This window comes from Protomyctophum parallelum (genome assembly GCF_964188405.1).
Source record: "Protomyctophum parallelum genome assembly, chromosome: 23".
Lineage (NCBI taxonomy): Eukaryota > Metazoa > Chordata > Actinopteri > Myctophiformes > Myctophidae > Protomyctophum > Protomyctophum parallelum.
Genome location: NC_139715.1, coordinates 31,150,071 through 31,166,253, shown reverse-complemented (window position 1 = coordinate 31,166,253; position 16,183 = coordinate 31,150,071). Strand labels below are relative to the sequence as shown.

Genomic DNA, 16,183 nt, shown 5'->3' with positions numbered 1-16,183 from the left:
AAAAAAAAAAAAAAGAAAAAAAGTCTAATATCTCCCCCCCCCCTGGTCCAGAGGGATATCCCTTTGGTCTAGTGGTTAAGGTGTTGGACTTTCACGCGGGAGGGAGGCCTGAGTTCGAATCACGGGCGTTACAGACGCACGCACACACCCTCCTGGATTCGAACCTGGGTCTCCTAACTGGGAAACTAAACCAGTCTAGAGCTCATATAGCCAAAGGAGATGAAGGTGGAATGCCGTTTCTCCAATAATTGTATATCACTGTTTGGTATCACTTTTGTTTTTACAGCCCAGTAGCCCTGCCTGTAAGCCCAGAAGCCTAATATGTACCCTGGCCCACATTGGGGAGGGGGTGTGGTTGTGGTGGGGGGAGGGGAGGGATACCCCTTTGGATGAGAGGTTTAGTTTCCCCACATGCAGAAAACCTGGTCTGAAATCCAGGCTTTCCCCGGCACGTGTGTGCGCGTGCGTGCGGCCAATATATCTATTTTGAATTTAAGGAAGGGGAAGGGTTCCCCCCCCCCCCCAATTTGGATGAGCGGTATAGATAGATGTTTGGTTTCCCAATAAGGTGGTTGGAATTCAATCTAGGCGCTATATATATATATATATATATATATATATATATAGTATATATAAAGCGAATACACAGCGGCCTACATCCTAAAGAGCACGGACATGGGGAACAACAGCGAGGGCAGCAGGAGGGGCAGGGGGCCGGAGAGGAGGAGGCCGGACCCCCCCCAGGGGGGCGACGTCGTCCTCCTCCATAACGACGCCCCCGCGGCGGAGGGGACGGGCCGTCTCTTCTTGGGCCCGTTGCAGAGCGGCGTGTTGCAGCAGGTGATGCACACGGAGTTCAGCTTCCCCGTGCAGAACTGCTGGTAGCCCGACGAGGCGATGAGGCACGCTCCGGACGACGCGCACGACTTCCGGTAGTGGACGCCTGGAGAGGAGAGAGAGAAGACGTTGATTTTATTTTTAAGTAGAGCTGGGACTCCATTAAAAAAATTTATCTAATTAATCAGAGGCTTTGCGATTAATTATTCTAGATTAATCGCATTTTAATCGCATATCAATATTCAACCCGAGAACAGCGAGAAACCTTTTTTTTATGTTTTTTGGCATCCCAGTGAATCAATGAATAGTGACTACAGGATACCACTCATTTTCAACATTTTACTGTCATTAATAATATACCTGTTGTGGAAATAATAATAAAAGTCACCCCATTCTGTGTTGCCTAGAACTGGAGGTCTGAAAAAAGATTAGTAACAGTAACAAGTACATCTCAGTGACATCACAAAGCTGTAGGCCTACTTACTTCATATTGTTACTGTTTTTTGTCAGACCTCCAGTTCTAGGCAACACAAAATGGGGTGACTTTTTATTATTTCCAGTTTTCAGTACTATAGAAAAGCGCCCAGTGAGAAACGTTCCGCGGTGAAAAAAAAGGTGCGATTAATTTATCTGTAGTTAATCGCGATACATTTTTCTGTAGTTAATTAATCTAAATTAATCGCAATTAGTCCCGGCCCTATTTTTAAGATATTTTTTTTGCGGCTTACGCTTTTTATTGGTTTTTTGAAGGGACAGATAGTAGGCTGACAGGAAACGGGAGAGAGATGGGGGATGACATGCAGTAAAGGCCGTGTCGGGCTCGGGAGTCGAACCCGCGGCACACTGCGACTGGATCACCAGTCAGTCGGGTGCCCAGACGGTTACGCCACCGCCTGGGCCAAGTTGTTGATTTTTGACGGCATTTGTTTTAATTTCTTGATCCTTAACCCATTCGGGATAGACGGGAACCCCATTTCGTGTTTATAGCATTATGTTATACTTTATCTATCGAAAAACAGCAGATCTACAAGCTCGTAGCGCGGCACCGAGTGCCGCGCTACGAGCTTGTAGGTCTGCAATTTTTTTTTAATCTTGAAAACGTGTTGCAAATCTTTGAATATATATTCTTTCAGAGCGAACGTTTTAACTCAAATCTTTGCTTCTGAGGGGTTCCTGGAATAACATATTTTCAGATGGGGGGGGTCGGCGGCCAATTACATATAATTTTTGGGGTCCTTGACATGAAATATTGAGCACCACTGATACAGAAACATGAGGTATTTCAGAAAACTGTCAGAATTTAGAAGACATGTTTTTTTATTTGACGTCAGGCCTACTACGTAAATGGGCTAGACTAGATTGGGCTAGTGGACTATGACGTTAGGTATCTATGACTATATTTGGGCATGGTTTCAGCCCGATCTGAAACGACTGTCTCTGAAAGAGGCTACTGTAGCCGTTTGCTTGTGTACGTAACCTGAGGTGGAGCTACATCAGGTTTAAAAAAAGTTCCGTTTTTTGGGTCCAATTGAGCTCAGAAAACCCCCCAAAACAATAGGTCACAATCTATGTGACCTATCTATGACAACCTATTAAAAAAATAGGTCACAATCCCTTTAAGTTTTTTTCAGTATACATTTTTCTTTGCTTAAAACCCATTCTGACCGGGCACCCATTTTGGTGTCAGTATCATGTTACCGAGTGGCGCGATACGAGCTTGTAGGTCTGCTATTTTAGAAAAATCGAAGAGCGACTGACATTTGTTTTAATCTGATCTCAGGTCAGAATCGGTTAATGAGCATGTGTGCCTGTCGTAGACATGCTGTCATAGACATGCGCAGATCAAGTTCAGTCAGGGAACCTCAGTCCAGTCGCTGCCGGCCGTTAATTGGGCCGCCTCAGCATCACGCTCTCATTCACATGATTCACTCAGCCAATCACACACTCACTCCATCCTCATACCGGCTACTTTAACCAGAGGTTTGCATTCCTCTGCCTGTTGCTTGCTTGCTGCTGCTGTATCAGCGACAGCGTGCCGCTGTATACAAACCTGCTGCTCACCCTCCTCCACCCCAGCTACCACCTGTCTCACCCTCCTCCACCCCAGCTACCACCTGTCTCACCCTCCTCCACCCCAGCTACCACCTGTCGTTTTGGATCTACCGTTTAGGTACGGGGGATTCAGAGTACCTAAGGTCGGGACTGATGCGCTTGATCTGAGTACCTAAAAAGCAGATCGTATACATCGCCAAACCATAATAATTGTCAATAAATGCTCATCTTATATTCAATAAATATATATTCCATCCATTCTTGAGTTGTCCTGACTGAAGTACAATTGGGCATGACTGCAAGGCTTGCTATTCCATACTGAAATGACGTTGACAGTGAAACAGTTATGTCATCCGTGCCAACATTTGGACAATACAAAGTATTGTAAAATAAATGCGTGGGGGTACTAGACTACTACCATTGCAATCAGAACTGCAGACTCACTCCCAATCTCCCGCCTAGGTCTGAACACTCACCTCTTCAGACTCCATCATAGATCGTTAGTAGCACTTAGCCTCGACAACCATGTTACTTAGATACAGTAGCATTTTATGTAGACATAGTGTATACGCATAGTTTCATTATATAGATACACTGTTAGGTTCTTAGCTTACATTATTATTCTCGATGATTATAATGCTTTCTATGTATTTGATACATTGTATTACCATGTTTTTGTTCTTACTGTAAGTTGCTCTGGACTAAGAGCATCTTCTAAATGCCTAAATCACACACACACACACACACACACACACACACACACACACACACACACACACACACACACACACACACACACACACACACACACACACACACACACACACACACACACACACACACACACACACACACACACAGTTTTAAAAAGTGCCGAATGTGCACTAACTGTGATATATTCCTGCAGCCACTCTATACTGTAGTCTGTACGTGTGAAGGACATGCTGTACAGCGTACCGTATAGGTGTTAAAACAAGACATTAGTCTAGTAATGGCCTGACGCGGCCTCCGCCCTGTCAATCTGTAGCCATCGATGGCGGTCATTATAGGAGCGGGACCACTTTGGGACGGAATCGTTAGCTTCAGTGCCGGCTGTGCCCGGTCGGTGTCTCTTTGTGAAACGCTGGGTGAACGGAAAGGAGAAAGGAAAGGTACTATGTTTACCCTGCAGGGTAACTGGACTAAGGAAAGGAAAGGTACTATGTTTACCCTGCAGGGTAACTGGACTAAGGAAAGGAAAGGTACTATGTTTACCCAGAGTAACTGGACTAAGGAAAGGAAAGGTACTATGTTTACCCTGCAGGGTAACTGGACTAAGGAAAGGAAAGGTACTATGTTTACCCTGCAGGGTAACTGGACTAAGGAAAGGAAAGGTACTATGTTTACCCTGCAGGGTAACTGGACTAAGGAAAGGAAAGGTACCATGTTTACCCAGGGTAACTGGACTAAGGAAAGGAAAGGTACTATGTTTACCCTGCAGGGTAACTGGACTAAGGAAAGGAAAGGTACTATGTTTACCCTGCAGGGTAACTGGACTAAGGAAAGGAAAGGTACTATGTTTACCCTGCAGGGTAACTGGGCTAAGGAAAGGAAAGGTACTATGTTTACCCAGGGTAACTGGACTAAGGAAAGGAAAGGTACTATCATGTATACCCTGCAGGGTAACTGGACTAAGGAAAGGAAAGGTACTATGTTTACCCTGCAGGGTAACTGGGCTAAGGAAAGGAAAGGTACTATGTTTACCCTGCAGGGTAACTGGACTAAGGAAAGGAAAGGTACTATGTTTACCCTGCAGGGTAACTGGACAAAGGAAAGGAAAGGTACTATGTTTACCCAGGGTAACTGGACTAAGGAAAGGAAAGGTACTATGTTTACCCAGGGTAACTGGACTAAGGAAAGGAAAGGTACTATGTTTACCCAGGGTAACTGGACTAAGGAAAGGAAAGGTACTATGTTTACCCAGGGTAACTGGACTAAGGAAAGGAAAGGTACTATGTTTACCCAGGGTAACTGGACTAAGGAAAGGAAAGGTACTACGTTTACCCAGGGTAACTGGACTAAGGAAAGGAAAGGTACTACGTTTACCCAGGGTAACTGGACTAAGGAAAGGAAAGGTACTATGTTTACCCAGGGTAACTGGACTAAGGAAAGGAAAGGTACTATGTTTACCCAGGGTAACTGGACTAAGGAAAGGAAAGGTACTATGTTTACCCTGGGTAACTGGACTAAGGAAAGGAAAGGTACTATGTTTACCCTGGGTAACTGGACTAAGGAAAGGAAAGGTACTATGTTTACCCAGGGTAACTGGACTAAGGAAAGGAAAGGTACTACGTTTACCCAGGGTAACTGGACTAAGGAAAGGAAAGGTACTATGTTTACCCAGGGTAACTGGACTAAGGAAAGGAAAGGTACTATGTTTAGTTGTTTACCCAGGGTAACTGGACTAAGGAAAGGAAAGGTACTATGTTTACCCAGGGTAACTGGACTAAGGAAAGGAAAGGTACTATGTTTACCCAGGGTAACTGGACTAAGGAAAGGAAAGGTACTATGTTTACCCAGGGTAACTGGACTAAGGAAAGGAAAGGTACTATGTTTACCCAGGGTAACTGGACTAAGGAAAGGAAAGGTACTATGTTTACCCAGGGTAACTGGACTAAGCTCAAGAACTTGTTTACAGCCAGGCCCTGCTCATAGAACATTTCATGGTAGGGGTTCAATGCCTTGCTCAAGGGCACTTCAGCGGTGGTAATTTTAACGTGCCGGTCCGGGGATACGAACTATAGCGACCTTCACGATATCAAGACCGCTCCGCAAACCGTTTGGCCACCGCTGCCTCAAACGCTGGGTGAACTGTTAAGTGACAGAGCCATTATTTAGGGTCGGGGGCTACAGTTTGTCTGTATGCATTTTATCACACACACACACACACACACACACACACACACACACACACACACTGGACTGGTTTAAACGCGTAACCCGCATTTTAATCAACTACCCTACGCTGCCGAGATTGTTGTATTACCTTTAGAGCATATGCTGAATTGTTTGGGCTTTTAATCTGTGAAAATCCAGCGAAAAAAGGTTCCTCGGTTTGTTATGATCCGATCGCACCATCCACCATCTTGGTGCACCCGGAAGACACACACAAGACCCGCCTCCATGAGGCGTTGTACCCCATTCATTTGCATTGGCCTCAATTTCCCAGAAGCCCTAGCACCCCTAACAGCATGTGACGATTTCCGGTTTCGTCATCAAAACAAAACCATCTAGTCTCTATCTCTGCGACGAAGACAGAGTTTCTTTTTATTTATTACAATACGGCGGATTAAACACATAAAACAAAAGGCGGGTATGTCGTATATAGCAAACTATTAAACTATTCCTGGCAGCTAAACTGTTTTAAGAGCTGTAATCCAGAGTGACCTTCAATCATCGATGCTGAATCACAAAACGCATTTTAGTTTCCTCTGCTCCTCACACGCCCCCCACACACATTGTGGCACACAATAACACATTATATCCCCGGGCTATAGAAAGGTATCGCTTTGACTTAGATTGATATGATAAAATAAACAATAACACATTATCCCCGGGCAGGAAAGGTATCCCTTTGACTTAGATTGATATGATAAAATAAATCTCTTCAGGCCCGCTCTGTATCTCTCCTGCAGGTTCCCGCGGAGAACACAGAGGCATGCTTTGGATGTAAAACAAATAAACAGAGCACTTAAAAACACGCGTCTCCTCCAATTATACAGCCGTCCTTTTCATTCAAAACAGCTAAAAACACAACGTGATCTTTCACTAATTGGTTGTGCCCTCGAGTGCCGTTTTTATGGGATCAGCAGGTGCAGCGTTGTGTTGTTGGGGTTTGGAATTAAAGTCTGAACGCACTCCGCCCTCCGCGACGGGGTAACCGAATACGACTGCAGTCCACTAATCGATTGTTGCGTCAGATGTTTGGTATCGTCATGACGACGAGTGAATGGAATATTGGTTTCTTTGAGAAGAAGTTGCTGCCGGAAGCAGTGTTGTTTTCGTCGTCTAAAACTAAGACGAAAAATGTTCGTCGACTACCTTTTTCCACTGACGAAAACTAAATGGAAACTAAATGAAAACTAAGCTACTATGACTAAAACTAAGACTAAATATAGTGACGATTTCGTCGACAAATAAAAACTAGAGTAAAATGTTAGGAAGGGACTAGTGGACAAGAGATCCACTATAAGTCATTTTACTCTTGGTTGCATGCTGAAAATAGCTGATCTACAAGCTCACAACGCGTTGCGTTGCGATGCGTTGTGAGCTTTGTAAGCTATCAACCAAAACACATTTTAGTCGACTAAATCACCTGTAGATTTAGTCGACTAAAATCTTATGACATTTAGTCGACTAAAACTAGACTAACACTAAGACATTCCAGGTGACTAAAATGTGACTAAAACTAAATGAAGTTTCAGTCCAAAGACTATGACTAAACTAAAATAGAAATTTGCTGCCAAAAACAACACTGGCCGGAAGGGTTAGGCTCGACTTAACAACACCAAGGTGAATTTCTCCGGAATGATGCTCAAAGTATAACTCTTTAACCAATTAAACCCTATATACACCATTTCATTGCACATAGTAATTAGCGCAAATAGCCAATCTACATACAAAACTCACAATGTGTTGCATGTGGGCTTGTAATCTAAAAAAAAAAGCTGATTTGTTCAGGCACATAAATGATGACGCAAATTCTCCTTTCATTGTCAATAGCAAACATGCCACGTGTTGTGACAAAAAGCTGTATATATAGAAGGGGCTCGGCCGTGACTACCTTAGCCGGCCCTTAGTGGCCCTTAGCCGGCCCTTAGTGGCCCTTAGTGGCCCTTAGCCGGCCCTTAGTGGCCCTTAGCCGGCCCTTAGTGGCCCTTAGTGGCCCTTAGTGGCCCTTAGCCGGCCCTTAGTGGCCCTTAGCGGGCCCTTACCATCCTTCTGACTCATGTCCTTTACCGTCTGTCCTTGACAAGCACCTCCTCTAGCATTGGTCCATAGCTCTAATGCTCTGGTCCATAGCTCTAATGCGTTTCATTTAGAGCTATGTTACTCTCAACTTCCCCCCCCCCACCACACGTATAAACTGCCAAAAAGTACCGTTTATACGTGTGGTGGGGGGCTCAGAGTGCGTCCACTAAGGAAAGTAGGCTTTCTAATGACACAACCCGCCTTTGTTTTGGTGAGTAGCAAAAACTTTCTTTTTATTTACGCTAAAGGAGGAGAGGCTGGTCTGCATTCATTCAAGCGAGCGGCGGACGTTGAGAGTAACATAGCTCTAAATGCAACGCATTAGAGCTATGGACCAGAGCATTAGAGCTATGGACCAGAGCATTAGAGCTATGGAACAGAGCTACACCTCCTCCTGACTCATGTCTGTGGAATATTAGGATCCCATAATTCTACAATATGTCATGTTCTTGGACAAAATGTGTGCTTGTATTTACATACAGTAGACATGGCTATTCATGGGGATTTTCCGTGCATCTGTCACTCTGCTCTGTGTACGTAACTACTACATATTCTGTCTGAATGTAAGGCTTGGGGTCAGTTGGGGCTGGTCACTGCCTGTGGCCAGCCAGGCTCCTGTGTCTGAATGTAAGGCTTGGGGTCAGTTGGGGCTGGTCACTGCCTGTGGCCAGCCAGGCTCCTGTGTCTGAATGTAAGGCTTGGGGTCAGTTGGGGCTGGTCACTGCCTGTGGCCAGCCAGGCTCCTGTGTGAGCTGACCGGTGCTTTGCTGCTGTGTACTCTGAAATAAACAACCGAGGAGCATCACTCCATCTGCCGTGTCTCAAACTTTCTCCTGCTCTCCAGTTTTCAGTATCTCTATGCATGGTAGGGACAATAGGTGACCAGATTTGACTGAGAGACTGCCATCGCGCAAATTCCAGCTTTTCACCAGGGGAGAAAAACTTTAATTTTTTTAAATTTTCAAAATGAGTTTATAGCACAAACACTCTTCACATACTAGAGCATGTCTGAAATAAGTGTCAGAGCTGAAATCGACATGTAAATATGAAATAAATGCTTAAACATGTAGCTAGGTGTAATGTTAGAGTCCACAGAAGACATGTAAATATGAAGTAAATGCTTAAACATGTAGCTATAGGTGTAATGTTAGAGACCACAGAAGACATGTAAATATGAAATAAATGCTTAAACATGTAGCTATAGGTGTAATGTTAGAGACCACAGAAGTGAACCTTTTCAAGCCCGTTTTCTCAACTCGCTGTTTCTCTGCAAGACATTTACTCTATAAGCCATATCTCCAAAACTGGTGGGTCAAACTGAACAACCAATATGTCAATTTGAAGCTATGATTCCCTGCTTTCATATGACATGAAAAAACGAAGAAAAACAAAATCCAATGGCAGTCTCTGTCAAATTTAGTCACATAGGGTGTCCTGTAAAATAATATAGCGCATGTCCCTTACCGTCGTCCTTGACCAGCACCTCCTTCTGGCACATGTCCTGGACGTTGACCGTGCAGTTGACCAGGTACTCGGGCGTGGAGCAGTCGCTGTCCTTCACCTCCTCACACTGGTAGCACTGGATCTGGAGGGCATTCCCTGCAGCCAGGAGGCAGGGAGACGTAAGGAGAGTGTTAACCCATTCTGACCTGAGATCAGATTCTAAAAATGTCAGTCGTTCTTACATTTTTCAAAAAATAGCAGACCTACAAGCTCGTATCGCGCCACTCGGTGGCGCGCTACGAGCTTGTAGGTCTGCTATTTTTAAATAGCTAAAGCATAACATGATGCCGACACCAAAATGGGTTCCCGTTCAGAATGGGTTAACAGAGGGCAGGGGGGGGGGATGAAATTCCGTTTAAAAAAAGGGCACTTTTTGAACTAAAATAGCAGATCTACAAGCTCTCAGCGGGTCGCAGCGTGACGTGTTGTGAGCTTGTAGATCTGCTATAATACACCAACATTGGACTTTTTCTCGTCCCCATTGGACCCATGTCCCAGGAATGGGACCCATGTCCCAGGAATGGGACCCATGTCCCAGGAATGGGACCCATGTCCCAGGAATGGGACCTATGTCCCAGGAATGGGACAGGAGAAGTTCCCAGCTCCATTCTTTTTATTTAGGAATATATATATATATATATATATATATATATATATATATTTTTTTTTGTGAAAGGTCTTGATGAAAAATGTAAGAAGAGTACCTCAAGTTGCCATGTATTGCTGTACTTCTTTTATGGAATCATTTTACATTGGGTCAAATATATACACACGTTTACTGATGATGTGACAAAATCTGAGTTTAGGTCAGGCAGGCAGACAGACAGACAGACAGACAGACAGACAGACAGACAGACCTTAGGCCTACAGTTTATGTTTTACATGCGGTAGTATAACTTTAGCGCTTTGGATTTGAATGTATGATACGTTACGTTGCCACTGGACAATATCACAATAATAATGTTCAAATTCTCCATCTTTCTGCACCGTATGAATTATTCAGCTGCAATAATGTAGGCCTACATTTCATTATGAATCTTGCAGGAGGATCGACCTCCAATGCTGAAATTAGCCCATGCTGTATAATAATGACTCCGCATAGCTTCATAATAATAATAATAATAATAATAATAATAATAAGCTTCACACATGAGGTGAAATTAAATTGTCCGTCGCTTAAAAGATGATCGATGTGCTCAGAGTCCAATCTGTTGATCTTAATTTGAATGAATATAAGACCATACTTTATTGATCTGAAGGAGGGGGGGGGGCGGGGGTCATATTGCCCAATCAATACCCCCCCCCATGCAGTGAAAGGGAAATGAGTAACTAACTAATGAATGTTTATCGAATCTTTCACTTTCAGTTAAATTAACACTTAACATTTTAGCAGCAGGGATATAAGCGGACATAAACAGCCACTCCCACTTAATACATGTATGTTTAGATCACAGCTGTCATGACTAATGTTAACTTAACTATTCATCTGCCCATCCGTAGAGACGGTAACATGGATTAAACATCATGCTAGCATACCGCAGGGGGTCCGGGGACCCCCAGGGGTCCTGAGGGAGTTCCAGGGGGTCCGGGGACCCCCAGGGGTCCTGAGGGAGTTCCAGGGGGTCCGGGGACCCCCAGGGGTCCTGAGGGAGTTCCAGGGGGTCCGGGGACCCCCAGGGGTCCTGAGGGTCCCCAGCAGCGAAGTGACTATCCATTTGTACACGCTCAGAGTTAAAGGAGCATTCTGTGATTTATGTGATTTGGAAAAAAACCCCGGTCCGCCCCGGTAACAAGATGTGCACGTCATGCACATGCACACACACTACAGTGGAGGGACGGCGACGCGTGACAGGCCAACAGCACACACACCAAGGCCCGCCCCTGCTCGATCATGATTGGCAGAAGACTCCCTCTCTATCTTGATTGGATGAAGGCTGGGCCGCCTAGCCAAAAACAAAACCTAAGGTTTTTTGACCCCCCCCAGGGGTTAACTGGGGACAGCACACTCTATAGTGGGGGAGGATTATCACAACAAAACTAAAATGTAAGTGATATTTGAATAAAGTGAAATCACTGAATATACCTTTAAATTAACATTGATTTTACAATATAAATTGGGGTCCCATGAGATAGAAATGCCATTGAATGAATGGGGGTCCGTGGCCTATAAACGCATGTCAAACTGGGGGTCCTTGACATGAAAAGGTTTGAGAACCCACTTCTGTCCAGCTCTAAGGTGATAAATGTTGTGAATATTGAAAAGGGCTTTTCTCAGCTTTGGGTGAAAGGCCCCAGTCATTTTAAAATGGTTATATCTCCTTCATTTATTGTCCAATTTCATTGTATGAAAGCTTACATTCTGTACTTTAATAATCTGTAAAAATCTGAAAAATGGAAAAGTAGAGTTGAGGGCCTTTTTGCTGTATTTGGTCACATATATCCGTACCAAACAAGATGGCGAGCTTGTTGTTGCTCGCTAGTATTACGCTAAGCCTGCTGACCTTGTCCATCTCTGTGAGGACACGACCCACCTCAGAATGTTGACGTTTTTTGTCTGGTCATCTGAAACTGTATAGGCCACTACTGTACTCTGTACTGTACCCCAGGGGTAGGCAACCACAGGCACACGTGCCAACATTGGCACAGCAGAGGGTGATCACGGGCACACTGGCACACGTGTGAGAGATGATTTTTCTTTTAAATGTATATAAAAAAGTTTTACAGTTACATTAACCCATTCTGACCTGAGATCAGATTCATACGAGGTTTCCACTGGACACACTCGGGTCTGATTATAACCCATTCTGACCCGAGATCAGATTCTAAAAATGTCAGTTGTTCTTTGATTTTTCAAAAAAATAGCAGACCTACAAGCTCGTAGCGCGCCACTCGGTGGCGCGCTATGAGCTTGTAGATCTGCTATTTTTCAATAGCTAAAGCATAACGTAATGCTAACACCAAAAGGGGTTCCCGTATAGAATGGGTTAAATGTATATAAAAAAAGTTTTACAGTTACATTAAGTCCACTCACATCTGTATATGCAAATGACATCTGCACATAATTCTACATTAATTTAGACTCACATTCATTGAACTCTGACTGGAGAGACAGTGGTACAAATAATAATTGAGTCTAGTAAAAAACCATACATGCTGATGTGAAAGAAAATGTTTCTAAAGAAGAAGAGAAAAAAAATAAAGGTTGCTATGTGTGTATGAACAATCAAAATGGGATGGAAATGTATAGTTTGGATGTGGTGTCATAATTAAACATAATCAAGAAAATGAAGACACAGCACTTCATGTGGAAAAGGTTGCAGACCCCCGTGTACCCTACTGTATAATAATAATAATAATAATAATAATAATATTATTATTATTATTATTACCCTACTGTATAGGCCAGAGGTTTTCAACCCTTTTTCATATCAAGGTCCATTATTTATTCTGCATTTCAGCCACAATGTACCACCATTTGATGAGATTTAAAGGAGAATTCCATGCTAGAATGCTTTCTTACCTTTCTTTGTAGTCGTTACGTCCCCACCAAAGAGGTCCAGGTGTTATTTTGTGCAAAAACTCCTTTTTGGCTATTTTCCCTACCATAAGCCCTCAATGAATTGCATTGAATGGAATGGGAATTGAATGGGGCTATATGGGGTGTTATGCTAATTCGCTTATTTCCATCTAAATAAGTAGTAAAGTGTGCCGCTTGGGATATCGTTTACATTATGAAGAGAGGATATATACAAATAAATTATCATTTTGAGCGATGGAAATAAGCGAATTAGCACAACACCCCATAGCCCCATTCAATTCCCATTCAATTCAATGCAATTAATTTAGGGCTTATGGTAGGGGAAATAGCCAATAAAGAGCTTTTGCACAAAATAACACCTGGATCTCTTTGGCGGGGACGTAACGACTACAAAGAAAGGTAAGAAAGCCTTTTAGTATGGAATTATCCTTTAACCTCGCAGACGCACAACTAATCATTGGATAGGATTTTGTCCACAAATTCCATTCTGTATTGGATGTATTGGTGTACCATTAGCAGAGATAACAGGCAAATGTTGAACAAAATAACAATTCTTCTACATTTTCTAATTGTGCACACTCCTATAAATTAAGTAATGCCGATGTTTAATAATAATAGTTTTACTCTTGAGAGCGTAAAATGAAACCAAAATTGACCCGTTCTCAAGAGCTAAAGATCGCTAAGGGTCCATTTGGTTACCAAAACTCTCCGGCGTTTAGCTGGGGACCACCTGGAACCCCCTCAAGGGCCACTGGTGGTCCCCGGACCACCTGGAACCCCCTCAAGGGACACTGGTGGTCCCCAGACCACCTGGAACCCCCTCAAGGGCCACTGGTGGTCCCCGGACCACTGGTTGAAAACCATATTATGAAATATAAACATTATGAAACGGAACTTCATTCTTCGTTCCTTGTCGTTACCTTCATTAAAAAAAAAACTAAAAAGATTTTGAAATGTTATCATGATCTTATCAATGTCCAGTATAGCTAATAATGTCATTTCATTTCAATGTCTTTGTGAAAAATGGTTGGCAGAAGGCTTCTCGAAGAAGAAAATGTTTTTTTCCCTTCTTTTTTTTTAGGGCCACCTGGTTCTCGAAGTGGGGTCCAGGTTCCGAGGACCACCTGGAACCCCCTCAAGGACCATTGGTGGTCCCTAGCCCTCCAAGCAGAACCCAAATGCTATTGAAGTTTCTGACATTTTGACGACACAGATAGCATTGGGTCATGTTGCACTACTACCATGCCACCTGTTTAAAACATTTACTCCATGTTTAGCGCCTCTATGACGAAATGTTTCCGTGTGAGGCTTTCTGAATATGTAAAGTATAAGTATCCATACATGCCGCTGCGAATATCTCCTGTGGCGCGGAAGCCGTTAAGTATTTTTAATATATGTTTGCCCGATTTGGAAGCTTGGATTCTTCTCTTCCTTCCTTGTTTGACACCTCATTGTACCGCCTATCTGGCTAGCTAGTGGCGCTATAGCTGTGACACAGCAGATCAGAGGCAGGGACGTAGCCTCACAAGCCAACCGCACACCGGGAGGCGGTACAATAAACGGTAAACAAACAAGAAGAAATAAAGCGACCAAATCGGTCAAACAAAGATTAAAAATACTTAACGGCTTCCGCGCCACAGGAGATATTCGCAGCGGGATGTATAGCTACTTAAAGTTACCGAATTCAGAATAACTCAAGGAAAATAATGCCGTCACTTGGCGCAGATCCTATTTCAGAGAGAATTTCTACATCCGCGTACTGGAATTTCCATACGAAAATATAGGTCTGACCAGGGACCCAACATAAAACTCATCAAAATTTCAGAAAAGCTTTATGTAGGGTCCCGAGAGGGGCTAGGTGGTCCCCAGACCACTGAGGACCACCTGGAACCCCCTCAAGGACCACTGGTGGTCCCCAGACCACTGGTTGGAAACCACGAATACCAACAACAACAACAACAAACCAGGTGAATGTAATTAACAATCTGACCGAATAGATTAATATTGTCATGTAATACACCTTAATTGGTTGGTTTGGTTTTAGTATAACCTATTGTAATTCACAAACTGTGTCATGTCAAGGACCCCCAAATTGACACTAATTAGCCCGCAGACCCCCATTTGAAAAGATATGCCATGCAGGGACCCTCATAAGAGAAGATTTATTTATCCAGGGCCCCTCATAAGAGAAGATTTATTTATCCAGGGACCCTCATAAGAGAAGATTTTTACGGATCTAGCAGAGATTCTCAACCTGTTTAAATGCAAGGACCCCCCCCCCCCCCCAGTTTGACATGCATTAGTCTACAGACCCCCAATTTAATGGCATTTCTATCTCTGGGACCCCCGATTTATATTGTAAAATCAATGTTAATTTAACTCAAATGGAACTAAATGGTAACCTGACGCTGCCAGATCCAAGAAGCTTGCTACACAAATTTGTTTCACAGCTTATTGGGATCTGGGATCGCGGAAGCAAATTCGATGACCTTTTTTTCAAGATACTTGGTAGATGATTGGATGGGACCGTCTGTCTATCACCGTGTGGGCGTGCAAACACAACCAATCATATTGACGTGTCTATATAGCTTCACATCCGGTTTCGCACATATCCCGCCCTTAGCTCACGCTGATTGGTCCGGTACGGAACGGATTTTTGTCAGCTCAACTCCCTGAGAGATCCCAGATGAAGGCTGTGTTGGGGAACATGGTTACCCAATACCGCCCTCATCTGGCAGCGTCAGGTTAACTAAATGGACCCATAAGGGTGCATTTGTACACTCTCAGAGTTACAGACCCATAAGGGTCCATTTGTACACTCTCAGAGTTACAGACCCATAAGGGTCCATTCGTACACTCTCAGAGATACAGACCCATAAGGGTGCATTTGTACACTCTCAGAGTTACAGACCCATAAGGGTCCATTTGTACACTCTCAGAGTTACAGACCCATAAGGGTCCATTTGTACACTCTCAGAGTTACAGACCCATAAGGGTCCATTTGTACACTCTCAGAGTTACAGACCTGTGAGGGTCCATTTGTACACTCTCAGAGTTACAGACCCATAAGGGTCCATTTGTACACTCTCAGAGTTACAGACCCATAAGGGTCCATTTGTACACTCTCAGAGTTACAGACCCATAAGGGTCCATTTGTACACTCTCAGAGTTACAGACCCATAAGGGTCCATTTGTACACTCTCAGAGGTACAGACCCATAAGGGTGCATTTGGTTCCAAACTA

General features: G+C 43.7%; 1 protein-coding gene across 1 annotated transcript; it reads right to left on the bottom strand.

Annotated features, from left to right (window-relative positions):
* Nucleotides 1-653: 653 nt before the first annotated feature.
* On the bottom strand, nt 654-11,912 carry LOC310854011 (ly6/PLAUR domain-containing protein 1-like; the record flags this gene model as incomplete). Its single annotated transcript, XM_083758484.1, has 3 exons — nt 654-943; nt 9,364-9,543; nt 11,849-11,912. The coding sequence occupies 3 exons, from the start codon at nt 11,910-11,912 to the stop codon at nt 654-656; spliced, it is 534 nt and encodes a 177-aa protein (XP_083614610.1).
* Between the last annotated feature and the right edge of the window lie 4,271 nt (nt 11,913-16,183).